General features: G+C 39.3%; 1 protein-coding gene across 3 annotated transcripts in view; it reads left to right on the top strand.

Annotated features, from left to right (window-relative positions):
- The first annotated feature begins 865 nt into the window (after positions 1 to 865).
- KCTD16 (potassium channel tetramerization domain containing 16) overlaps positions 866 to 27,696 on the top strand; it is a 222,660-nt gene continuing 195,829 nt past the window's right edge. Inside the window, exons 1-3 of one of the 3 annotated variants that reach the window (XM_037154089.2) lie at positions 866 to 1,258; positions 1,609 to 1,686; positions 2,060 to 3,191. In XM_037154089.2, the coding sequence (XP_037009984.1) occupies positions 2,360 to 3,191 (832 nt within the window). In that variant the 5' untranslated portion in view covers positions 866 to 1,258; positions 1,609 to 1,686; positions 2,060 to 2,359. Of the gene's footprint in view, positions 1,687 to 2,059; positions 3,192 to 27,696 lie in introns of all 3 variants that reach the window. The other 2 variants (XM_053666504.1, XM_037154088.2) reach the window with 2 other exon arrangements.

Raw genomic sequence — 27,696 nt, 5'->3', positions numbered from 1 at the left:
CTGAGAATGGGAGTCCGAAAACGCTGGGGTTTTGAAGGGGAAATGGCGGACTTACTGTAAGTTGTTGGCTGGGCCATTGTTGACTGGCAGGATCAACTGGAAGCACTTTGTTAGTGGATTAGGTTGCCCTGGAAATGCCTTCCTGAAACTCTAATGATGCACTTAAGGGAGTCCTCTGGGACAGGAGCAAACTCTTAGCAGGCATGTCTTCCACCAGAGACCTCTGAGGCTGAGTGCGGAGGGCGGGCCTGGGGGCACACCCAAGAAGATGCTCAGTGGGAAACCGCCCCAGAGAAAGATCGCACGTTACAATTTCTAACAGGTAAGTTAAGACGACGACTTGGTGGTGCAAACTGTGAGCTTTCTGAGGGTATCAGTGCTTCATGTATTGTTTTGAAAAAGCACGAATTCCGGAGAGACTAAATATTTACTTATTTGCTGGGGGCAGTGGCGGAGAGATGGAGCAGGAAGGAAAAAAAGAGGGGGGTGTTTGAGAGAACATGGTTTAATCCCTTGGTGAAAAAACAAACCCCAAATACCAGCTAATTTATAGTTTGAACCTTGGGATCATTCGGTGTGCTTTGAGGGGGAAAAAAAAAGCAAGCTTTAGAGGGGAAATTTGCCCTTCTGCAAAAATTCAGTGATCTCTCCACTGGTTTGGGCTTGTTTCGGGGTTGCAGGGAGGCGGCGGAGGTATAAAGAGAAGAAAAGACTAAGCAAAGGCCCTGGGAAACTACAAACGTCCCAGCCGGCCGGGCAGGGAGGGAAGTGGCCGCGCCGCGTCCCCGCCCCGAGCCCAGAGCGCTTGGGAGTCGCGTGCCCACGGCCGGCGCCCTGCGTCCCCGAGCAGTCCCGGCAACCTGTCACCGAGGAGGACGTGACTCGGAGCTGCCTCCGCTTTCTCCAAGCCATATTCCTTTAAGATGATGTAATAGTCATTTCCCTGGATGGTTTTTTGCCTGCACTGCTGAAACAACAGCAGTCCGACTGCACTGGGAACTGTGGAACCGCCCAGCTCCGTCGCCCGCCTTATCAGCCAGAGCCCAGGATCTACCGGCATCTCCGTGCTTCGGCGGCACCAGCTCCCACCCGCTCCACCGGCTTCCACCACCTCCCACCGTCTCCCAACGGCTTCCAACGGCTTCCAACGGCTTCCAACGGCTTCCAACGGCTCCCAACGGCTCCCACCAGCTCCCACTAGCTCCCACCTGCTCCCACCTGGCTGGGAACATGGGAGCCCCTTCGCCCTTGCCCTCAGGTGGGATGGCTACCTGGGACCGCAGCAGGGCACCTCTTTCTGCCTGCGTCTGGGCTTTCTGAAAAGCTACTAAGTCCTGGTACCTCTTGCAACTAACTCGCTTCTGTTTGAAGGATTCTTGTTGAGGCTTTGATTTTTTTTTTTCCCTTTCTGGAGACGCTTTGGTTGAATATTTGCCTCTGCTTTTCAACCCAATCACCTCTTACCACTGTTTAACTTTTTTGTGACTTGCTTTAATGAGATTAAAAGTGAATATATATGTTCATACATGCAAATATACATTTATATAAAAATATAATCTTTTCTGAGAGCACACCTCTCTACACCTCTCTGGCACTTTTCATTAATAGGCTCCATGTGGCTGTGCATTCTGACTGCTTTGAAAATGGGCATTTCTTCACAGGACTGAGTTTCCAGCACTCAATGAGGTAAGTAAGTTCTGAGGTTTATTGATTTTCCTGTCCAGCTGAAAAAAAATCCCCTTTTAGAAGTTGAAAATTGCATATTCCTTTTAAATGCAGAAATACAAATAGAAATGTTTTTAATACTAATTGCTGGAGACAGACATATGGATAAACATTGTAGACACAAAATAGCTTGAGAGAAGCTAGTGCATTGGAGAAAGGCTGAAATCAGTAGTTTCAGGGCTGCTTATGTAAAATTATCTCTCCCTCCCTCACACCCTCCCTGTATCCCTCCCTCTCCCTCCCTCCCCTCCCTCTCCCCTCCCCTCTCCAGCAGCTCTCTCTTTTTCTGACTCATACTGGGTTTGAGGAAATAATTTTCTCTTTTTTCCTTTAGACAGATCTCTGACTAACTGGGACTTGGCCTGCCTTCTCTACTGAGCCTGGGGGAAGATCAAATGGAGATGAGTTGATTATATTCCATGAAGTAATAGCTTACCACCAGCCAGGGTTTAAACTACTTCACCTGTGGACTCTTCTGAATTTTGCTTTCTTGGGGAAAAATACGGGGTTAGGGGAGGTCATTTTTAATACGTGTGCATCCTTCTCCCTCCCTAACAAGTTGATGTGAAGGGTAAGGCTGTGCGTTCTTGGGATTGCACCTTCAACTCAGAATAGGAGGAAGAAGAAAGGGACAATGGCTCTGAGTGGAAACTGTAGTCGTTATTATCCTCGAGAACAAGGGGCCACAGTCCCCAACTCCTTCCCCGAGGTCATGGAGCTGAATGTTGGGGGACAAGTTTATTTCACTCGCCATTCCACATTAACAAGCATCCCTCACTCCCTTCTGTGGAAAATGTTTTCCCCAAAGAGAGACGTGGCTCAGGATCTGGCCAAGGACTCCAAGGGAAGGTTCTTCATCGACAGAGATGGATTCTTGTTTCGTTACATCCTGGACTATCTCAGGGACAGGCAGGTGGTCCTGCCTGATCACTTTCCAGAAAGAGGAAGACTGAAAAGAGAAGCTGAGTACTTCCAGCTTCCAGACTTGGTCAAACTCCTGACCCCTGATGAAATCAAGCAAAGCCCAGAGGAATTCTGCCATAGTGACTTTGAAGATGCCTCCCAAGGAAGTGACACAAGGATCTGCCCCCCTTCCTCACTGCTCCCTGGCGACCGCAAGTGGGGTTTCATTACTGTAGGTTACAGGGGGTCCTGCACCATGGGCAGAGAGGGGCAGGCAGATGCTAAGTTTCGGAGAGTTCCCCGGATTTTGGTTTGTGGAAGGATTTCCTTGGCAAAGGAAGTCTTTGGAGAAAGTTTGAATGAGAGCAGAGACCCTGACCGCGCCCCAGAAAGGTACACTTCCAGATTTTATCTCAAATTCAAGCATCTGGAAAAGGCCTTTGATATGTTGTCAGAGTGTGGATTCCACATGGTGGCCTGTAACTCCTCAGTGACAGCATCTTTTGTCAATCAATATACAGATGACAAAATCTGGTCAAGCTACACCGAATACGTCTTTTACCGTAAGTGCAAAGGGTTGTTTTTATTTTTCCTGTGCACCGATTCTCTTTACAGATGTGTATGGTCTGCATGTTCAGTGTCTAAGGAATATTATTTAGGAATTCTTTAAAAACTTGAGGTATAGCTAAAGTATTAGAGGTTGTTATTCAACTCTCAAGTCTTATCTAAGGCAATTTTTATGTTTTTCCAATTGAAGTCACAGAATATTAAAAGGCTGCAAAAATCACTAGATGCAAATGATATTGGTATAGGTATTATGAGAGATGAAAACAGACATGTATATCTGTTTGCCAGATATTGAGTTGTGAAGAAAAGTGATGATTAGAACTTGGCCCTTGGTCCATGGAGGTTGTTAGACTCAGAATGGATGAAGTGCTGCTGTCTGTTTTTCTTATCTAAACTTTGGGGGTCTATTAAGCTAGTTGCTGAAGACGTGCTTTCATCAGGGGCTTTGAAAACACAAGTGGATGTTGTACTGAATGACGTGGTTTTGGCTAGATGGCAGTCTAGACTGATGAAAGACCCCCTTTCTCCCTCTCATGATTCTTTCCTAGTTTGTACTGGGACTTGACTTGCACTGCCGACTCAATTAAGCTGACTTCATTTAAGTTCTATCTAAAAGGAGCTAGATCCTTGAGAATTGTCAGTCACATGCAAACATCCTCCAGTTAGCTGAGGTGGAGGTGGTAGAATTACTGACATACAAGGGAAAAAAGGGAAGGAAACTATAGTATGGAAGCTTTTTAACTCGGTTTCTTAGAGGTCAGTCCATTGCTTAAATGACAACTTTCAGCACAGATTGCCTTCTTTTGGAAAATGGCATATTTTAGATGAATTATAAGCCATTCACCTTTGAAAGGAGGGCAGTGAATCAGTCGTAAAGTTTAGTGCTTGATTTAACTGCTTATGTTCAACAGGCCTGGGAGTAGAGAAGTGAATTCCATAAAAATGTTTCCATTGTTAACATTCTATTTTCTCTCTTATTTTAAGGCAAACCCATACATTTAGGGGGTTGAAACGCCAGAATTTATTTGAATATAAAGGTACAAAGGAATTTCTTAGACTGATTTTCGCCTACAGTTGTGCTTATTTCTTTGTAGATGGTGCTGGGAACCTTGGTGAATTGGTCAGTGGGAAGTCAAGTTGTTCTGTACTGAGTTGTCACATGCTGGGCTTTTTAGAGGTGAAGTCATGTGGGTTGTGTAGAAAGGGCAGCCTGTGGAGAAACATGAAATCAGCTCTTAGTTCTGAAGTGTATTGATATGTAGTAACAAGCATGATTTGGTCTAATAACCCCATCTATGGCCTTTATCTGTAATCTGTATTTCCCCTGTGCTAGAGCTCAGTCGCAGATACTGTTCTTCTTTCTGGTGAATTTCCCACTAGTGTAGAGGTAAGACTCTAGCTTTTTAGCCTTCTGTGGAGGAATTTGACATTATCTGTGATCCTGTAGGACAAATATCTTTCCCTCACCTTTTGGATGAAATGTACTTTGGAGTTCAAATCTAGGTTTCTGATATTTACCTTGTTCTCCTATTTGAGAACAGCATCTTAAAATGCTTCAGCCAAATAAACATACTAGCTCTGCCCCCCCTCAAAAGACTATGATAGATTTCTAATCATTTGTTCATTTAAATGAGGCCCAAGCCCTGAAATGTATTTGCCTGCTAGCTCAGTGTCATTTGTATGTCCATCAAAGACTCATCATGCTTCTGACACTGTGCCCTCTTTACACTCCTCTAGACAGGCTCTGTTCTCTTGATCATATAATTGTTCTTGCTATGTTAGACCGCTGAGAGGTTGCTGAGGAGCATTTTGCTCTCCATCCCTCCAAGGACAGACTAGCACAAATTCACAGAAACTTTATATTGCATAGCATGTACGTTACATATAATATACTTCCCCTGCGTACCTAACATCCAGAGCTCAGGGTTAACTCTTTCTCTGTCTTAGGACCAACAAATCTGACAGCTGGCTTTCTAGGGTGCATAACAGCTTCTTTGCAGCTGCTTAGCCATAATTATTTAATTAGAAGCTGCCAACTGTGCCTATATAAGCATTAATTCATCAAGCTGTTGTGCTCTGGTTAATGGGCTGAAACTGTTGGGAGGTGCCCTAAAGCTGACTACATGCAGTCTTTGGCAAGCCAGTGCTAGCCCCACAGAGCCCCACCAAGAACTACAGAGCCCCAGGGTAGTGTGCACAAGTGGAAGAGAGAACTTGGAGAACTAGGGCTCCTGCCTTCAGAGGGCTGAAGGCAGGAGGCCTAGCCTTCCAGATTTGAAAAGGCAGCATGCATCCCAGGTAGTGCCCCTGCATCCTTAAAAAACTAACTGGCACACACACACAAAGATGCTCTCTGCAGAGCAACTCGACTTCTTCTTAGGTTAAATTATATACACACATATATATGTATATATGTAATATATAAATTTTATATATAAATAAATATGTAAGTTTTATATATACATATAGAATGATTATATGCAATTTTATATATAATTCAAGTTAAATTTATATTATAATATATAAATTATATAGTGATAAATATATAAATTTATGTATATAAAATTTATGTATACACATATATACATGTATGTGTGTGTATATATAAATATATATATACAGAGAGAGAGAGAGAGAGAGAGAGAGAGAGAGAAACTCCTTAGATCCAAGACCCAAGGAATAAACTCCACACAATCAGACTCTTCTAAAAACCCAGGGATAATACAGGGTCACTTTGCCTGGATCCATATCTCCAGTAAAAAATAATTAATACATTGCAGCAGCTGACAGTCATGGGGAGAGACCGCTTCTTTCCCTCTTTACCCGATTTTCCCCCAAGTTCTCCAAGGGACAATTGGGAGACCAAAATCTCCATGTATTATTAACAGGCTAGATTCTTGTTTCATTTTATCTTCGTGTAGACCTAGAATTGATGGTCAGCATCAGATAGTTTTGACTGAGTATTAATGCAGGATTATGAGCAAGTCAAGTCAACAGATGTCTATACTGTGTGCTTAAGGGGGCAATAAGAAATGTTTGTCTACATTGCTTACACACTAAAATATGATATGTGAAGTGCTATGGATTATGATTCACATATTAGCAACCAAGAAAATGTGATATGGAAACATAAAAACACTTATATAGGACTGCCTCACGAAGCATTTTAGATACTTACTTTGTTTTAACTTCAAACGAGAAAGGTACCTTTCCTCCTTTCCCACCCAACTAGTTAAATAATTACCTCTTTTCTCTTCAAGTGTTTTATAGAAGGCAATATCATAAACATCAGAGAGTGCCTTCTTGAATCTCCTCTGAATGAAATGGGAGGTAAGTAATTTGCAAAAGAGAAGTCCTGCTTTTGAACCAGAAGCTCAATAGCTATTCATACCACTTAGGAACAAAATCACAGGTGCATGGAAATAAATGAACCTCTTATTTAGAGCCGTCTTCCAGTCCCAGAGAGAGTAGGAAGATTGTTCTTGTTTGGAGAGAATTATGCACTTTTCCTTAATCCTACTCATGAGTGAGTTACTTTCGACAGATGCCTGAAAGCACTCAGATTGAAAGGCATTTACCTCTCAGAGAACCTTGATAACATGACCTCAAGTAGGAAGTTGAAGTCATAGGATGCTTGTTCTGTGAATTATAGAAACTGATCATCATCTTTTCAACACATTACTTCTTGTAGGTACATTTTAACCTTTCTTCTCTTTACTTTGTTTCCTTAAATTTAAAGGGTTGTTGCCACAAAAGTCTCTAAGACTTTTGAGGTGAAGTGTTGGAGAAAAGTAGATCAGGAAATAATTTCTCAAAGATTTCAGGGGCTCAGCCTTGTATTGGGAAAGAATATATGGTTCTGGCCACTGAATAATCAATCCAACACTGACTTTAAATCTTCAAGAAGTAAAATCATATGGTATTTATTTGTCTTTCCCTAAGTTTTCATTTAGCTTAATACCATCTAGGTTCATCCATGTTGTCATAAGTGGTAAGATTTCATTCTTTTCTATGGCTAAGTAATATTCCACTGTGCTTATGTTTGTGTGTGTGTATGTATGTATGTATGTCTTCAATATATCACATCTTTTTTATCCACTCATCATGGCACTGCAATATGTACGGGTGCATATATCTTTTTGAATCACTGTTTTGGATTTCTTCAGATAAATACCCAGAAGTGGAATTCTGGGTACTGAATATCAATTGTTAATTGAAAAAAATTTTTAAAAGCTTCAATAACAGAGTGTGTTTTTCTAGGAAAACAAGGGGAAATACAGCTTTCCTGAAATGATTCTAGCTCTTTTTCTCCTGGTTACTTGAAAGAAAGCAATGATAACTTCAATTTATTGCCCATAGAGATATATGATATTGGCACATTCAGAATGAAACAATCAGTGTAGTCAAAACTGTGAAGGTTTGGTCTTTACCACCACAGACATCTCTGTCTGCGATGACTTTTGCCTTATCTACATTTTTGTCTTACATTTTCCTCCATTTTAGTCATTCCTGCTTTCAAGTTCATTCTCTCTATGCTCTAATCAACACTTGTTGCCAGTAAAAATTCTGTTCTGTTATTATATTTAGAATACTTCTAAGTCATGGTGTTACTTTTCTCAGAGTTTTTTGTCTTTTTAACATAATAAACCTTTTAAGAGTTGTAGATCAAGTGACTTTGTTTCCAGAAGGTAGTGTTCTTAAGGCTTGAGGTGTTTTATAATTTAAAAATATAGCACAGTTTATGTGTAAGTCGGCATCCAAGTCATTTAGACCTGTGGTTGGGCAGATATGGGATGGTGATGGTGATGATAAAGGGCAGGGATGGTGGGTGTGACTTCTTCTTTCATCTTTAAGATGCTGTGCTCTGATCACTGGGCTCAATATAATAGTGATATATGAATGTTAGTTAAATATTTTATTATATTATTATTTTTTATCATGCCAAACAAGATGTATTAACTAAGCCCATCTTGTGGCAGGTGATTGAAGTATTTTCTTCCTATACCTATAGCAGCACTGAATGAATTTGTCAGCAAAAGAAGTGTCTACATGAGGCTAGAAGAGGAAGGTCTCTGAGATTGCCCCCCAAAGGCCTTGATATGTTTAAAAAGAAAAAAAGAACATGACTGGAAAGAGAAGACAAAATGCTCCTGATAGCCTAATGAAGAAGAGGTTTGAATTTTAAAAAAGGGATTAGAAGTGGAAATAGCTGATAATTTGCCACAAAGCAAATTATCATTTGCCACAAAGCTCCATTTGTAAGACCTCCAGACACAAACTGTGGAGAGGAGTGACTTGCATGGGAGAGAGTCAGTCCAATGCATAACAAAGTTCCTTCAGAAATTGATAGATGAATGCTCATTTCTATATCATAACTGACTGTTGCTCTTTTTCTTTGATCTTTGCTGGAGCTTTCCGCAAATACGGGATTTCTTGGCAAGTCAGTTAAAAGATTTAGTGCAGAAATCTTTATATGCATCCAAATGTCAAGACACAAGCTCTAATAATTATAATTATCATTATAAGACCAATCTTGTATCATATCTATTCTTACCTACTTTCCTTTCTATCTGCACTAGATTATTTTGAAGCAAATTTCATATACCTATTATTTCATTTGTCTACAAATATTGTATTATATGTTCCAAAATAAAATAAACTGAAAAACCCACAGTATAATACAGTTATCATATGCAAAATTAATACAGTGAGTCTTCACTTAACATCATAGATAAGTTCTATGACTTTTAGTTGAAATGTGTGGCAAAACCAACCTTACCACAGACTAATTGATATAAACAAGGGTTAAGTTCCTGTGGGATCTCATCACCATCACGACAAAATGATGTTGAAAAAATGACATTATTTGAGGACTTGCTGTAATTCTTTACTATAATTTAATATCTAGTTGTTCAAATTTTTGCTTTTCTCACAATATTTTTTTAAAGTTGGATTGTTTGAGTCAACATCCAAATGAGTTCCATTCATTACCTTTGGTTGCTATTTTTTTCGCTTTAAAAATAAAAAAAAATAGTGTGTAACTTACATTCAGTAAAGCGATAATATGTATATCTTAAGTATCTTTTAATCTCTCCCTTTCTTTTCCCTTTTCTCCCCTTGCTTTTCCAATTTGTTTGATGAAACCAAATTGTTTATGATGTTGAATGTCCCACATTCTGGGTCTCGCTGACTCACCTCTATGATCTCTGTGATACCATAAACATATTTTTCTGACCCCTGTATTTCCTGTGAATTCATTTTATCTAGACTATAGATTCCAGAGACTTTATCAGATTCAAGTTCATTGTTTTCAGTAAGAAATCTTCATAAGTGATGAGAAGTTCACATGTAATTTGCTTTGGCAGATTGAAATGCTATGTGATATAAGGGCAAGGAAGGACATCTTTTTATGGTTAGTTTTAAATATCATATAGATAAGTAGCAGCTGGGATCTATTTATTATCTGCATTGTCCAAGTTAATTCTGATGATTTGGCAAGCAATGAAAGAGACTCCTGTTTGTCTTCCTGGTCATTCATGCACTGTCTACTATTCCACTGCCGGGGTCATCATTAGGTTGGTCTCAGTGAGCCTGCCCAGATGTGTGCACTGGGCCTGCACTGCGGGGAGGAATCATTTTGGTTGGAGGTTGCAGCCTGGCTGTTCTAATTTTGTATTTTTGGATTCTTTCAACTATGCTGATGCTTCACTGACCTTGTCATCTGTTTTTTTTCCCAAACCACTTCTTTCCCCATGTTCTTCATCTCCATAAATGACAATTCAGTCATCCAGTTGCCCAGGGAAGAATAAAACCTGGATGTCATCCGTGACTCTTCCTTCTACCCAGCCACTATCTCCAATCTGTGACAAGTCCTATTGGTTCTTCTTCTTCCCTCTCAAGTCCATTCATTTCATTTCCACTGATGCTACTACTCTGGCCGAGACCACCAGCACTGCTTTTCTAGATGACTGCAAAGACACTTAAACATTCCTCCCCACCTCACATCTGGTGGTGCTCCTTTTGAATCTGTTCTGTTGGCTGCAAACATGATGGGATTTCTGTAATGTGAGTCTGACCATGTCACTCGGCTGTCTACAGTTCTTCCCTGCCTTACACTGCCCTTAAATTTAATACGGACTCTGCCATGCATCACAGCTCCTCATGACCTCTACTTTTCTTCTCTGAATGTTCTGTTGCCATACTGCCCCTTGGATTTTTAACTTCAGCTATATCCATGACTTCTTTCAGTTCCTGGATGCTGTTACACACTTGCTTATTCTGCGAATAGGAAATGTGACGTTTTCTATCCTGCCTTCACCTGCCTTGATTAGCTAAATACTCCAGGACCCATTATAGAGGTTACTTTTGGGGGGATGCCTTTCTTAGTTATTGTAGTTGGATTAGGCATCCCTTATCTTTGCCCCATATGGCCCTATTTTTCTTTACCATGACACAGATAACATTATATCACATTTGCTTATTTAACTCTGTCTTTCCAACACGAAGACTGTAAGCTCTGGCAGTAAAGGAACTGTGTCTGTCATGTTCATCGTAATAACTGGCACAGTACCTGGCAAAAATGTATGTCCTCCATAAATAGTTCTCGAAAGGACAACAAATGAATGCTCACTGCAGAGTTCTGTTGTGGTTGCAATATGGCCCTGCCGTGACTGTGCTGTCATGTTAGCCCTTAACGGAAGAATGGAAGAGCAGTGGCAGTGTGATGGTGCATTAAACAATAGTAGTGGCATAGTGGTATCTCCTCATACTACTCTGTGCTTCTGGTACTGGGCTGAGCACTTGAATACAAACTGGAGTTCTCACCAAAAGATGCTCTGCTCTTCGCACATGCGCAGAGATTCTAGCTCAGGAGAATTGAGAAAAACATGAGCAGCAGTCTTCTAGTTGGTTCACCCAAGCAGGAGCATGTAGAAACTGCAGGGAGGCCCAGATTTAAGGAGTAACCCAGTGGGGATGCAGGATTCAGAAAAGTGCTACAGGTGGAGAAAAGAGCCCTAGTGGGAAAAGAAGCTTGCTAGAGTGCAAAATGTGCAGTGAGAATGACCAAATCGCCTTCTTAATTTTGTTACTGCTAAAGTATTTCGTTTCTTCCTTTGCTCCCTTCTATAAACAGTAATGGTCATTTATTAATGTCAGAGGCAGCATAACATGGTTTTGGAGCCTACACTGCCTGAGGGTGAATCTCTGGCTGTTTGATCATTGGCATATTACATCTGTGCCTCAGTATGCTCATTGTAAAATGGGGATGGCAATAACAGTACTTGCCTCATAGTGTTGTTGTGAAAATCAATGGCTCGATAGGTATCGAGTGCTCATGACAGTGCCTGGCACCCAGTCATTGCCACGGAAGTGTTAGTACATAATAACAAATATTGGATGAGACATCTGTGGTTCCTCCTAATTACTCACCTGATTCTTTCTCCTATGTCCTCTTGGATACTTTGCCCAGTTTGTTGATTCTATGCATGTTGAAACAAACAAACAAAAACTGCCCCACATGATGAAATTTTTACTTTTCTACTTTTAGTCCTCTGTCCCATTCCAAATCAGAAAGTTCTAGTAATTTAACCCCCATAATTTATAGAGACCTTTTATTCTGAGTATATCTACTATAATTTGATAGTGAATTAGTTATGCTGATGAAAATAGGAGGCAGCCCATTTTACATGGCTCAGTGGCACATCTAAGAGACTTTCAGACAATTGTATACTGTTTAAAACAACAATGTAGACTGTCCAGATTAACACTTCTAAACAACTAAATAGAGAAAAGGATAACTAGGCTCTTGTAATGGTGACTTTTCTGTTAAGTGGGCCCTAGAGCAACAGAGAAATTCCAGTGACTGGAAGAGGGGAAATGGACACACGGATGTTAGAACGTGGCAGAGGCATAAAGTTAAAACTAAGGGAATGCTCTAGGCTTGGAGAACTGTTGCAGAGTCCTGAATATACTCCAAACAGAAAAGGAGCTGGCCTGCAATGCAAAACACATCAATCAGCGGTCAAGCATCATGGCTAATTTTCTTCCAGTCAGGTGTTCAGGTATATCAGGTGCAGAAATTTTCCTATGGGCCTGTGCCTGCAAATTTGCACTGTATTGCAAATGGAAAATAGATTTCATTTTTCATTAAGTTGCTTTCCAGCTAACTAGGTGAAATATCTTTTTTTTCTCTTTAAACAGAGGGATACCTGTGTGGAGTTGTAAAATTTTCCAAGCTGCAATGAAATAGGAAAGTATTAATCCTACTTGTGTAAGAAAAGTATGCCTTAGAAAATGAGCAGCTCTGCCTGGGTTTTCTGGATAGATATTCCTGTGGCATGATGAAGTAATGAGTGATGCTATAATGTGTGAAACTTGCAACATTTTAAAGTCCATTTTTAGGCCCATGGGGGCTTGGTAATGTAAAATATTTGTTGGAAAAGATCTGATTGCTTCACATTTACTGAGGACCTGCTTTATTATATAAAGTACCTTTTTTAGGGTTTTTCAGTTGAGGTAGATAAAAATGTATCAGTATATAAAGAATCAAGATATTTTCCCCATTTACCAAGTGCTTTTCTTTAATTTTTAAAACTTTTCCAGTTACAGTTCACATTCAATATTATATTAGTTTCAGGTATAATCTAAATAGCTTAACAAAGTGACCTCCCTAAGTCTAGTGCCCACCTGATACCATACATAGTAATTACAATATTATTGACTACATTCCCTGTGCTGTGCTTTACATCTTTGTGACTGTTCTGTATCTACCAATCTGTACCTCTTAATCCCTTCACCTTTTTCACCCCCCCAACACCCTCCCACCTGGTGAACATGAGTATGTTCTATTTACCTGTGACTCTTTATGTTTTGTTCATTTGTTTCTTAGATTCCACATATACATGACATCATATGGCATTTGTCTTTCTCTGACTTATTTCACTTAGCATAATCCCCTTTAGGTCCATCTGTGTTGTCACAAATGGTACGATTTTCTTCTTCTTTTTTCATGGCCAAGTAATACTGTATACAAATACTGCATCTTCTTTATCCACTCATTTATCAGTAGGCACTTAGGTTGCTTCCATATCTTGGCTACTGTAAATAATGCTGTAGTGAATATAGGGATACATATGTCTTTTTAAATGAGTATTTTGCATTTCTTCAGATAAATACTGAGGAGTGGGATTGCTGGGTCATTAGGTCTATTTTTAATTTTTTATCTCCTAGTGCAGTACATCTCCACAGTCATCCAGGGAAGAAATTCACAACGTGCTCAGATCCAACTGCAGGCCCTTCCCACTTTTGTTCATCTGCACCTTTCTGTAAGATAAATGTGTGTGCGTATATCTTATTTTTCTTTTTTAAAGATTTTATCCACTTATTTTTAGAGATGGGGAAAGGAAAGGAGAAAGAAAAAGAAACATCCATGTGTGGTTACCTCTCACATGCCTCCTACTGGGCACCTGGCTCACAATCCAGGCATGTACCCTGAGTGAGAATTAAACCAGTGACCTTTGGTTTGCAGGCTGGCACTCCATCCACTGAGCCATAGCAGGCAGGGTTATCTATCTTATTTTGTAACAGATCTTGATATTCCTTCATCAGAAGGACCTCCTTTCATAGGCAAATTTAGGTCTAGCCTCAGTTACTTCTCCAGAAATGTTTGCTACCTTCTGTCCATGTGAGTAAATGTGAGGCACTGCTTTGACCTTGCTATGCCCTTTGCTTTCATGTGTTAGCTTCCTACAACTCTGCAGTGGTTGACTCAAACACTCCTCCTAGAAATATTAATTGAATACTTACTCTGCACTTGAGACTGCATGCAGTTCCAGAGTCACCCATGAACAAGCAGCATTTGGTCAATGTATTCATTGAACAAATGGTTAGGAAAAGTTTAGACAAGTAGGTGGCCAATTTCAGTCCAGTGTAATGGACAAGTGTAAACTGGTATGAGAATGGAGAGGGGGCTCCTAATCTGAACTTGGGATATCAGAAAATTAAAGCAGATTTTATGTTAATGCTAAGCAAGAAAAAAATGCCTAAGTCTTTAATGCATTGCTGACTTTAAAATACTAGATGGCTGATGAAATCATAAATGTTATAGCCCAGGATGACTTAGAAGAATATTAAGATCATTAGCAATCATTTCATGTCTCATCAAATGGGGTTTTCTCCAGTGGTAGCTGTGTGAATGATTTAGTTTCTCTGGGAACCAATACTTTCTTTTCAACTCTTTAGTTCTCTCTTGCATTCAAACCTTTGTCCTGTGAAAGTGCGATGTGCAAATCCAGGAGCCACACTATAGCCTTAGATGACCAGTAACTCATTTTAAATACACTTTACAATTATGTTTGCAGTCTCCTTTTATGATGATTCTCAAAATGGTATGTGTCGTTATTATTTTAACCTTATGGATTCGTTGGTCTCACACACAAGAAGTCATTTTCTATAACTGCCACAGTACTGAACACAGGGGTGCTTAATAAGCATTTATTGAATACATAAATTTATAACACTACATTTTAAAGCAAGAAAATGTGAAATGTAAAATGAACAAAATTTGCCCCCAGTTTTACTTGATATTAAGCTTTAACCAAGGACATGCTCTATGAGAGACAGTGAAAATATGGTTGTATACACTGACAACATTAGACCTACCTGGATAAAAATCTTAGTTTTGTCACTTCATACACACACATACACACACAGGTGTAGATATACAGGATCTGGCACAAATGACACCTCTTTTTATTATAAAACCTTTTATTACAAAATCATAAGCATGTAATTTGGTAATATAACAATATGAAACTCAAGCACACCATATAACATTTTAAGTGAAATGTTCAAATTAAAACTATAAATGATAACACTTACATTACTGCCCTACCAACCACACTGAAGCAGGTGTTACTTCTGCTGGACCCTGTATATTTAAGGGGAGATTAATCTCTGGCTACTATAGTAGACATGATTGAGGGGAAAGAAGAAAAGAACAACTTAAACACTGAGAGAGAGGATAGAAGGTATAGACAGTAGCAGAAAACTGGCTTTAATGAGTCACTTAACCCCTGCAACCCTCTGGTACCTCAATTGTGTAACAAGAATAGTGGACCTATTTAATTACCTCATAGGACACTGAGTAGCAAATGACATGACATATGAAGTGACTATGGTGCTTGATTAGATGTCTGCTATTAAGACAGATTTTATCTCAGCCCGAGAGAACATCTAGAGAATGTCTTAAGGAAAAGTGACCACACCCAAGAAGAGGGGGATTAAATGCTTATTTAGAAAGTTGTTAAAGCATTCAGACACAGATGGTCACAATAAGAAGACAGGTTTATGTGGGACTGCAGCGCCTGCACTGCTTGGGTCTTCTCCACTTTTGTAATGATCATCCACTTATGCCTGGAGGTGCTGGCCGAACGGATACAAGCAGATCCCTATGGGAGCCCCATCAATGGTAGTGTTGAGTGGGAGCTGGAAGCATATCTTTAATGCTAGAAGGAGTACCAACTGGATGTACAAAATCAGAGCATCCTGGGTGGTGAGGGAATCTCGTGATTTCATGATCGCTTCCTCTCTTTGAGCCTCCGGGCTTTAAACGGAGGTCTTGATGGAAGCCAGCATACAGAATCTTGACAGTGGTGGTGTTTGGATTGTAGTGGGGATTGGGTGTGAGTAAGATACTCTTCCCTAGTCCTTCTTTCTTTTTTTTCTGGTGGCCCTTGGGAAGGTTACAGGAAATCTAGGGCTCAGTGGCACTGTTTGAAAAATCGTATCCCTGACATTTTAATCAAATGTTGAATTTACATCTTATGAAGAATTGCCTTTCTACATTTTTGATCAGGTTCTTAGCTGTGTATTTCTTTCTACTTCCTTTATTTTCATTAGACTTACACTAGTACTCAGGACCTAAGTTTCAGTGAAGGGTGAACTGGAAAAAGGCAATTATTAGAAAAAGTAAAGAGCAAAACTAAATTAATTTTGCTTCTATCTTAGGTATGTCACAGAGAAGCCACCTTAATTGTCCACTTTACATCTCTTTTTTTGGGGGAACACTAGCAATGAGAGTTATTGCAATGGAAAGAAAGCATGGACAGTGGTCTTCACAACCAACTTTATGTGCTTTCTACCTAGTAGTTTGGAATTGTTTCCTAATAAAGCCTAAGGCTAATATATTATTCTATTAGATCAATATAATGTATATTTCCTCCACAGAGCTTAGGGGACAGTGGTAAAATCTCTGATTGAAATGGTGCTTCCTATCCTGACATGCAGAATTAATGGTAAACAAAAGAGTATTTTGGGGGTGTTTGCAAATAATCCTTCATACCAGCCATATTCTTCTGTATAAAAACACAGGACTACTGTCTTTTTATCATAGCTATATTTTTATGTTGTTTATAGCCTGTGAATTGCCTTGGTAACTTGCTTCCTTTTATGGGAAAACAAATTTTCCTCTAAACAAGCAGATGCAATGTAATCAAATAATTGCTATCTTAATTTGCAGCTGAGATCCTCCTGAGCAGACATAAAATGTAGGTAAGCAGTGGCATATATTTAAACTCTGAGATGTTAACAACAACGATCATAGCTATCCTGTATTGGACTCTATCTACATCAGGTATCAAGTCAAGGTTTTCTCATTTTATCTTCATGAAACCTTGATGACAAGAATCTGAGGCTCAGAGAGGTTTCACTTGCTCAAGGTCACAGTTAGTGGCTGCTACGGAATTTTGTATGGGAAAAACCTAGTAGTGTTAAGTTTGAGAAAAGTTCATTCATTTATATCAAGAATGGAGGTACCAGTAGACTGATGGCAATCAAGGGTGTGTGATAGATGGGGATGAATTTTGAAATAATCCTCCCTACCCCATAGACCCATGTTCTTGCTACGTGATCTCCTAATTGATGAAGCAGAATTCAAACCTCGGTTGCCCTGACTCTACTTCCAGCACTCTCGACTGTTATGCCATATCTGAAAAGATAGAAATGCCAGATGGCAGTGCTATCTTTTTCAAACTGCCAAAACCAGCTCTTCAAGAGAACTGCCTCCCATGATTAAGTGAGGAGCCCACACAGCCTCCAGCAGGGGTGGGATGGCAGAAGGTGCTGGACAGGCCTGGTTTCCCGTTCTCTCTCCCCTTCAAATTTCATGATTCTCCCCATGATACAATCTTAAAAAATTAAAGCAGATTGGGCTGAAATCTGCAGATTTGTCCTCAGTTACCCACACAGAACTTCTGGGATACAAACTCTTTTTCCAGAGACTCCTACACAACATTATTTTTAAGAATTTGATTGCCTAGGTACCACATATGTGAAAAGGCACAAGATTTCATAGTACACAAAGATGTCAAAAGAATTTGAAATGGAATAGGAAAGACTAATTCTTGTTTCCTCTACTCCACCAAGTACCCGAGAAAAGTAAAAAAAGTAATAAAAATAATAAAAATGCTAGAGATGCATTAGTAGTTTCTGGTTCTAGAATCAGTAGCACAACCGAGATGAGTGAGGTAGTCCTAAACAAGGTTAATCCAGATGCCCGGACAGGCGCTGTTGGTCCCCAGAGAAAAGGCACACTCAAGCATGAACCTGTGACTAACCTGAAACTCTGTTTCAGTAATAAACATACTGCAATGAGCTGCTCTTTTAACAGCTTGCCTAGTTTTAAATTTGGGGAGAGATACTTAAGAATATAATTTTGGTTATAAGTATTTTATGTTACTTCAGAATTATCTTTCCATTATACAACAGCAAGGCTACAACCAGACCTAAGAAACATGATTTTTGGTTTTAAAATCAATTGACCCTCTCAACCCCTTTCCATGTGAAATCTCAGTGAAAATTCTAAAACCCTAGAGATGAGGAAGTCTTGTGTGGCACCATTTTTTATAGTTTGTGTTTTTCTCTACGTAATTGTTTACTTTTCTCAAAATCAATTTAAACACTGCTGACTGAGGGCACATCACATGGCAGACATAGCACTTTGTAGATACTACAGTGTTCTCTCTTTAGAACAATCTTAGGTGAGGATTAGTTTTTCTGTCTCACAGATGGAAAGGTTGAGACCTAGGGAAATCTCAGGCTCACAACTAGTGAATAATAAAGTCAAGATTCAGATTTTGGTCAAATATCTGACTCTGAAGACTAAATGCTTTTTAATTGCCAAGTTACATCAGATTGTCTAGATAATACAAGTATTTTTCTACAAAGTGAAATATAGAAATCAGAAATATAGAAAATGGGATCAAAAGAGGATTTTTTAAAAGATGGCAGAATAGCACATTTTTTGTCCAGTGGGTAGGGAAAAATCAACAATACAGGGAAGGAGAGAGAGAGCTGGAGTGTTATCCTTGGGTAAGTAAGAACAAATGGGATCAAGTGCAGAAAGAGTTTATTCTTTGTTACGAGCCTTGTCAGTTCATCTATAGGCTATGTGAATACAGAGAGGATGTGTCATAGATGTAATAATAGCATTAATATAACAAGTAGTAATAGAACATTTGGGTACAGACAGTTAGTTGACATGGTTTGGTGGCAGCTTGTTGATGATTCCTTTAGTTTGCTTCTATTTGCTGAGGAAAATAAGCTGAAAGACTGAGGATGGAGAAGGAAGTATTGAGGTTTGAAGAGAGAACCTCTTCAAACCTATATACCTATACCATCTGGTATAAAGTAGTCATCTAGGACTGTGGAAGAGTGAATGAATAGGGAAGTGAATTGACCTTCCCTGAAGCAAATGGCCATGAATTTAAAGTGAGCATGGCTGTACATTTTTCTCCAGCCAAGTCCAGCTGTGGGGAGCAGGCCCAGATTCATCCTACGTAGCAGGCAGAAGACTTGAAGATGTATTCAAGAGTTATTAAAATATTGACCATTAAATTTCATTTCATAAAGAAATCCAGTGACATGAAGGAGATGAAGGTCACTATGGAGTCAACGTGTAGTTGGAATCTAGTACTTGAGAAAATAAGCTATAAAGATAGGAGGAGTTGGTGGGATGTTTGCAACTGAGCTTACAGAGGGTCAGTCAAGCAATGAAGAACAGTTCAGGGTATATGACCTTGAAAGTGAATGGCTGAGGGAGTGAGGAGGATGTGATTGTGGGAAGAGAGAGTGGTTGGGAGAATTCAAAAGTCTGTGCAGATGTAGGAAGTGCCAAGAATTATGTTATTTCAGCTTCATAACAAGTCTTGTTATTCTCCTTTTAGAATGAAAATTGAGGCTAAGAGTTGGTAAATTAAGCCCAAGATCCCATAGGTAGGAGGCATTAGCACTTGCAATTTGAACCTGGTTTGTATGACTCATCTCTCTTACCCACAATGTGCAATGGTTCCTATGTGTGGTATGTTTTTCCCTGCCTCTAAGTGGTGCCTAATTAAAAGGAGTTGAGGGGGCACTTGGAGTGTTGTCCTGTACACCAAAAAGAATAAGGTTGCAGGTTTGATTTCTGGTTGGGGCACAGCCCTAGGTTGTGGCTTTGATCCCTGGTTGGAGAACGTATGGGAGGCAAACAATCAATCAATCTCTCTCTCTTCCCCCACACCCTCCACCTCTCCCCCCTTTCCTCTCTCTCTAAAATCAATGAATACATATCCTCAGTGAGGATATAAATAAATGAATGGAGTTGGGGTATTTTCACATGTTTGTGTCATCTGTATACCAAACCACTCACTCAGTGACATAGGTTTTATTAAGCACCTACAGTCCCCCAAGTGCCACGTTGTCCCGTGTTCCAGTACTACGGGATGAAAAGTATTGTATGCAACTGTAGTTGAGAATTCAGCTTCAGCTGCATTATTGTCTGTCAGTATGAACATGCTTGAATATTTGAATATTTTATTGCATTTTGCCCTTATTATTTTATAAAAAATGAGTAGAGAATAGAAAGTGAAAATACTGATATTGATGGTAAGAATCATATATCTCATAAGCTTAATATAATTGACACAAGGATGGAAATCTTTAAGCATGCTGAAAGAGGCAAATTTTTAGCCTCAGGTGAATAGCACTGAGTGTAAGCCGGTTGAGTGAGTTTTCAATTCAGAAGGGAAGAAAATCTTAGTTAAGAAAGGTATGAAATATAAGAACTCTGTTATAAAGATTCTGTCAAAAATGAGCAGTATAATTAGGATATTACAATTATTTTTTTCTTTTTTGGCAGTGTCCATCATGTAAAGTGCAAATCTCCAGTTTGATAGATGCAACTAGACATTTACATGTGAGTTAAGGGATGTATTATGTATGACTATGTGGAACACTTGTCTAATAAAGCAATGACACAGGTATTAGAAAAAACAGAAAAGGAAATACGTAGTTCAGTGGGTGATTAGGATGTCTTTCCTGAGGAGACAGTTCTTGAGCAAAGTATGAAGAATGAGTTTATCAGGCAGACAATATAAGGAATAGCATTAAAGGCAGTAGGACAAGCAGGTGCCACAGCCTGGGAAAGAGATCGAGCATGGCTTGTTTTCTGAAAGTCAGGGCTAGAACTTCAGGGCAGGGAGCAGACAAAAATTTTCTCTAAAGCTAAGTAGAAAGCAGATAGATGGTGAAGGACTGTAAATGACATGCTAAGCTACTGAATGTTATCCTAGATGGTGGGAGATCTGTAGGCACCTAGTATCCATATAACATTCTTATCAGTGTCCTCCTTCTGTTTTCATTGCTAATTGAATGTTAGCTAAATTTACATCACTGTTGCTTGATGCTTATGTAATGCCCTGTGATACCTGATTTGTGGTATACTTTTCTGGTCCTGTTCTCATGAATTTCTTCTTTTCAGAAATATGGCTTACTGAGTCTCTCTTCATTCATTTATTTGATAAATGTGTATGGAGTACCTGCTTTCTACCAGAGGTGTTCTAAGTACTAGGGATTCAGGCATAACAAAGTTTCTGTTCTCATGAAGCTTACACTTTAGAGGTGGACATAGATTGTCAAATTTACATGCAAATATTAATGTTATTTTAAATTGCTATTTCATACTAATATTGTAATTCCTTTCTAACTAGGTTTTAACCTAGTAACAGGGTCCATAGTATTTACTCCTATTCTGTAGGTTGGAAAAGCCAAAACAGTATAAACTTAAATCACTATCCATAAATAAATACTGCTTATAGGGTTTGCATAGGCTGAATAGACGGAAGCTGACAAAGTCACGCCCCATCCTCTGATGCACCTTTGCTCCCTACTGCTGTCAAAAGTGTTCCAGAAATAGAAGCACCACAGGAAGAAAAGACAAAGGTTTTATCTAACTCTTCATTAAGAGAGTTATTCTCAAGTTGTGCATGTTCTTGCTACTTTGATGGTTTGCCAGAGGATAGACTGTTATTTCCTTGCAAATTCATATATGGTCCATTTTCTTATCTTCATATATGAATTTTTTAAGTTCATGATTTTTAAGTTAATGTTTCTTAAGTTCATGTTTCAGACAATCTCCTAATGTTCAAATAACAAAACTTCTGCTAATGACAATAACAATAGTAATAGCTAATATACAGTATGGGGCAAAAGTAGATTTAGAGTCATTGGTATGGAAAATAATACAATAACTAATAAATAATAATACAAAAATAAAACTTGTGTTTCACAGACTCACAATGTAAACCTACTTTTGCCTCATCCTGTATTCTGAGAACGTGCTTGCAATGTTAGATTCACTATCTGAACACTCAAAACAGTGGGCTCGAACTGGTTCAGCTGCTTGTCCCAGGTCACACAGCTAGTAAAAAGCAAAGCTGGGGGCAGATCTGAGCTCTGGGTTTCTAGAACCTGGGCTCTCAACCACTATGCAATGTATGACTGTGATGCCAGAAGGCCAGGCTACCAACAGTCTTTTCTTTCTGGCAAATTAACACCTTCTGATGGACTCTAAAGTAGGTTACTCTCTGAGGTAGATCCGCAGTCTTTAGAGCAGCACTCATCAATAGAAGCACTAAGTGAGCCGTGCAAACAGTTTTACATTTTCCAGTAGTCACATGAGAAAAGAAATGGTAAAATTAACTTGAAGAAAATATTGTATCTTGCCAATATATCAAAAATATGATTTTAATATACTACTAAATATTTTTATTGTTTCACATTTTATATTTAAAATCACTAAAACTAAATGAAATTTTTAAATTGAGGCTTTCAGTCACATTTGCTGTGTTTCAGTGCTCAGTAGCCACGTGGGCTAATGGCTACTGTCTAGGAAAGTGCAGCCGTGGAGGGTCCCATTATAAGGAGCCTCAGGCTGTCCCCTGACATCATATAGGGGTTTATGTGTAGACCCTGAGATTTCGTAGTTATTTTTTAATATGAGATTGAAAACATGGAACCTTTGTTTCAAGCAGAGAAGTTGTTTTTTAGTCATTGCAGAATTACGTCTTCTAGATTTTGATAAGTGCTTCGCCATATTTCCAGCTTGAATAGGCCTCCAGTTTCATAAAGGAAGACATATCAACTGTTAAAAGAAAGTGACGTCAATTTTGAAAGTTGATGGCTTTTTAAATTTGTTCTTATAGACACAGGTGGAGTTAAGGGCTGTGATCTTTGTCATTGTCCTTTGTCATTTTGCCAATCCCAAGAAGAATTCTGATTCTATAATTTTAAATTCATTACCTCATTATGTTAAAATCTTCATTGTGTGGGCTTGCTACCGTCAAGGTCAACTCTTTCCATCTAAATTTTAAACCAACATGTTGAGAGGTTAGAGGGAGTCTAACCTCTCAGCGCTTTCCTCCTGAGTCTGGGAAAGAGAAAGAAAAGAAAGAAAAGAGATGTCTGAAGTCTGTGTTCAGCCCACCTCTTTTTTCTTTCCTCCAGCTTAGTCCCTCTTTATTTTACTGTAAAAGACACAGAATTTAGTGATAATAACTTCAAGTTCTGCCCATAGTCCTTTCCCTAAAGGACTTTGCTATTACAATATTTGCATTTTAACTAGAATCCATAGTTACAGTTGGGTTTTACACCCTTTAGATCTTCCAAAAACAGGACAGATAATAAACATAAAAGAACCCAGCTTACCTAGAAAGAGAAGGCAAAACTGCCCAGGTGTTTGGATTGTGCTGACCAGTTTTATCTAGTTGTGATAAATCCTCTCCTGTCCTGGTAGTAAGGGGAGGGAGAAGAGGAAGAATCAAAAAACACTAATTAGTACCCTTCATTTAATTTCTGCAGTATCTGCTTTGCACCCAGGAAACCATAGTATTTAGTAGACAAAAGTCTCTAAGGATTAAATGCCATTGTAATATTTTCTGCTTAGGCAAAAATAAATAACAGCAGGAGGAGATGGTGTATTGTGAAGAATATAATCTTCAATTATTGTATTTTGCTTTGGTACAGAAGCCTTTGCCCTCCTAGTCATCTGATGCCGAACAGGTGCCATATTAGCAGCCAAGTTTTAGTAATGGGGAGGAAATTAGTTGCTTTTGCTTTAGATGTTGCCTTTGAATGTTCCAGATTCAAAAGTCAAGATGAATTGTTCCAACCTTCGAGACTCTGGCCATTTATCTCTAAAGGTAATTCCCCAGCCTCATTCCACAGGAAGAAGTGCTGATTGTGACCCTCTTTTGAAAAGTGTAAACTATAAAAGCTTCACACATTTAAAAAAATTCGGTCTGTCTTGGTCAAATAGCTTCTATTTACTGCATATTCTTCTCCGTCCAGGATCACAGTTATTTAAAGAGGTACTGAGCCAATGAAGTAATTTGTAAGCAAGTTCATTCAAACCACAAAGGCACGTGAACACACTGGCTGTTTAGTAGAAGCTCCTGGACTTGGAATCAGCAGACTCGGGCTTTATACCCCAGTTGTGCTATTTACCAGCTTTGTGAGCAATGGCCAGGCTCTGGACCAACTGATTCAGATGTTCCTGCAAACAATGACAGCAAATCCACCCGCCTGCCCAGGTTGTTGCATGGCTCAAATAAGATGTCTGTAGGAAAACACTTGGTAAACTAAAACTGTGCAAAGCAGTTGTTAATTTATATGTAAACCCTACACATCACAATTTCTATGTTTTCTGCAGAAAAAAAGTTATGATGATTTAAAAAAGAGCTACTAAGGTGGGCCAAAAACCTATCTCTCCCTAAGGGAACCTCAGCCTTTTCCTCTCTCTCCTAGTGAAAACAAATACATCATCAACTGTCTCTTTGGATAAAATCTAAAAGCTTCTAATAAACTATGAAAAATAATTGCCAGGAAATATACATACTAGCCTTGCTAAAACCAAGTTCAATTTCCACCCTATGAAAGTGCACAGGCACACCTAGCTGATGGAATTAAATGTTCTCAGTTTATGCTTTTAGGTGGAATCATTTTGCATAGGTGATAATCTTGTTTTTATGAACAAAGCTTGGCCTAGTGATTCAGTGATTTCAATCTTTTAATAATGAGTTCCTCTGGATTGATAAAAGTCTGATGCTTCCCCTTTCTTTGGAGGTTCTAGTGCCTTTCCTAGGGGTGTGGCTTCTCTGTCCTTAGCTAAGAGAAGCAAAAGTCTTCTAATTCTTGATTAGCCTAGGTAGCTTTTGTGAATTTGTTGAGCTCTTGACCTGATGATTTTTGTTGTTTTGTATTTTTAACTACAGTGGGGCTATGGAATCAACCTGACGGGGTCACAACCTCGTGCAGCCACTTACTCTTCGTTTGACCTTATGCGTACAACTTACTTAAACTCTTGATGCCTTAGTTTCCTTGTTTATAAAGTGAGAATGATGACAGTATCTACTTTATGGTATTGCTGAGAAGGTTAAATTAAATTATGAATATAAAGGGCTTAATGAAAAACCTGGCTCATGGTAAGCCCCCAATAAATATTGGCTTTTATTTTTGTTAATATTATAGAAATGAGATGATTTTCTTAGCTTTTAAAATGGAAAATTAGAGCATAATGTTCTCTATTTCTTATTAAACTTCAGGCAGTTCTTTTGAGATTTACTTTTGAAAATTCATCTCTCTGGAAATGAGGCTCATGCCCTTTGGAAGTATTTTAATATTGGATTCTTATTTGAAAGGGCATAAAATCTACTGTAGGAGCTTAAGTAACTCCTCATTTTACTTAATAAACATTCTTATTTTTTCTCTGTACCCACAAATCTTGTAATACTTTAGGGCTACTGACCCAGTACTTACTGATCATAATAATTCTTATCCCAGGTCATTGTCAATGTTTGGAAGCTTGATCAAGAAAAATGGTGTAGCCCTGGATCATGTGGCTCAGTGTATTGAGTGCTAGACTGGGAACCAAGGGGTCAGTGGTTCGATTCCAATTTGGGACACACACCTGGGTTGCAGGCCAGGTCCCCAGTAGGGGACACATGAGAGGCAACCATACATTGATGTTTCTCTCTCTCTCTTTCTCTCTCCCTTCCCCTCTTTCTGTAAACAAATAGATAAAATCTTTTAAAAAATGGTATAGATCTTGGCAATTACTCTGTTATAATACTGACATCATATGACAACAAAACATTTACCTATCATATGCTGAAGATATGTAAAGCCCTGTCTCTGCTTATGAGGTGTTAATGCTCTAGAAGAGATGCAAAAACAAACACAATTAATTATCAGATCATTTATTAATGTGGTAGCAGTGGGAGAAACGGGTTCTTTTAGTTGAAGTCAGTAAAAGCTTTGAAGATGAGGCAATGTCTGAGTTGGGTCTTCGAGGATGAGCAGGCGTTGGGCTGCTGGGCTGGGGTCTGGAAAAGGGGGAAGACCATCCAGGAAGAAGGAACAGCATGTGCAAAAGCACAGGACTTTGAAAGGTTGTCATATGGCATTTTACAGAATTGGTGGTTAGTGTGGTATGTCCAGAACAAAGGATGATAGAGACTGTGTTCTTAATTATACTTACCTAAAAGTTGTGGACATAGCTCTCCCATAGTGATGTGGAGATAGTATAAGTCACACCAATTTTGAGAAATAGTGCTGAAGATTATGAAAGATACCATCTTAGCAAAAAACAAAACAAACAACTTGCTTCTAGGATAGTAAGGTAGGAGGATTTAGGAAAGGCCTCAGGGTGCATAGCTTGAAAAGCACATGGCTATTTTGGTGGGGAAGGGAAGATCTGTACAAAAGCCTGGAGCTTCTGGGACTCTAGGGGGCAGGCATCCTAGAGGGTACATGCATTGGTCTGGGAGAGAGGAGATTTATTCTTCTACCGACTGGGTGGTAACCTGAGAAAGTGGCTTAACCTTGTGGGCCTCAGTTTCCTCCTTTGTAAAGTATAGGCTTTGGACTCGGTGATCTTCAAAGTCTCAAAATTTAAGAATTTATCATATTTGCAGTAGCTGTCTGTGTAGGACTGAGTCTTGATGTCTTGCCTGCTCTTCACTGAAAAATACCCTGTGGCTAATATATGACAGTAGGTCAGGTGGTTGGGAACCAGTGACTAGCCCTAGATGATGGAAGTACTATTAAATCTCTGCTTTGATTCTCTGCCTTCACTGCTCCTCTTCATCAGTCCTGGGTTCTGGGGTGTGCTGGGTTCCTACCCAGAATGTTTCTCCTACTCTGAAAGTCTGGTGGCTTGTGGCTTTGTTTCTATTTGGTCTTAATCAGGGTGAACATGAAGTACTAAAATAGTGACCAGCCAAGTTGGTTTGGCTCTAGTTTCTCATCCTCTTAAAGAATGGTCAGTATTTAGATCATATGCCACAAGACTGCTATCCTTGCATTTGTAATTGTGATTTGGCATATTGATACAGTATTACATTCCAGTTGAGCAGATGGCCCCAGGATTTAAACTTATGCTTATCAGACACAGATGGTCCAAACAGTGAACTTTTCTCTTGGTTATTTATATTTATAGCAGGTTAAACATAAATGACTTTGCATCATTTTTCTTTCATGACTTTTGTCTTTTTAATGATTACAAATAATTTCTCTTACTCTTTATCTTCTTTTGTGGACAAAGTATTTTAATTAATACATATTTTCCTTCAATGATGACCCAGATTGACTCCCCCCACGAACCTGTTTTTGCTGTATTCCAGTTTTTCTGGAATATGGGAAAAAACAGTCCACACTGTTAGTCTGGAAGAAAAAGCTCTGTGGTTGTTCAGAGTTCCTGATCACATGCCCTCTTCCCCCTGCAGTGAGGGTGATCAGTAGCACAGCAGAACTTAGCACCCAGCATCTGAAAGGGCCCATGATCACATTGGAGATAAAAAAACAAAACAGTATCAGAGAAACAGGGATTTGTTTGAAGTCACCTTGAAGTGTGTGGAAGAGTCAAGGCCAGAACTGTGTCTTCAAATTCCTGTTTGGTGTTTTTTTCAGACAACGCACAGCCTCCTGGAACCACTCTGGTTGCTTAGCATCAGATACTGTTACCAGCAACTCGCATTTTCTCCATATGGGGAAATTGATGCCATCACTATGGAGAACAAACAATCAGCCAACTTTCTGAAAACACACAAGTTTGCAAATGTTTCATGACTCTGATTCTGAACGTGGGGCTGGTACAACCAGATGCCTATGGATTGAAGGAAGGGGATG

The sequence above is a fragment of the Artibeus jamaicensis genome, unplaced genomic scaffold (genome assembly GCF_021234435.1).
Source record: "Artibeus jamaicensis isolate MK-2021 breed Jamaican fruit bat unplaced genomic scaffold, CSHL_Jam_final contig_456, whole genome shotgun sequence".
In the NCBI taxonomy this organism is placed as follows: domain Eukaryota; kingdom Metazoa; phylum Chordata; class Mammalia; order Chiroptera; family Phyllostomidae; genus Artibeus; species Artibeus jamaicensis.
Note: the sequence above shows the minus strand (reverse complement) of the source record. Positions and strands in the feature narration are given on the sequence as shown.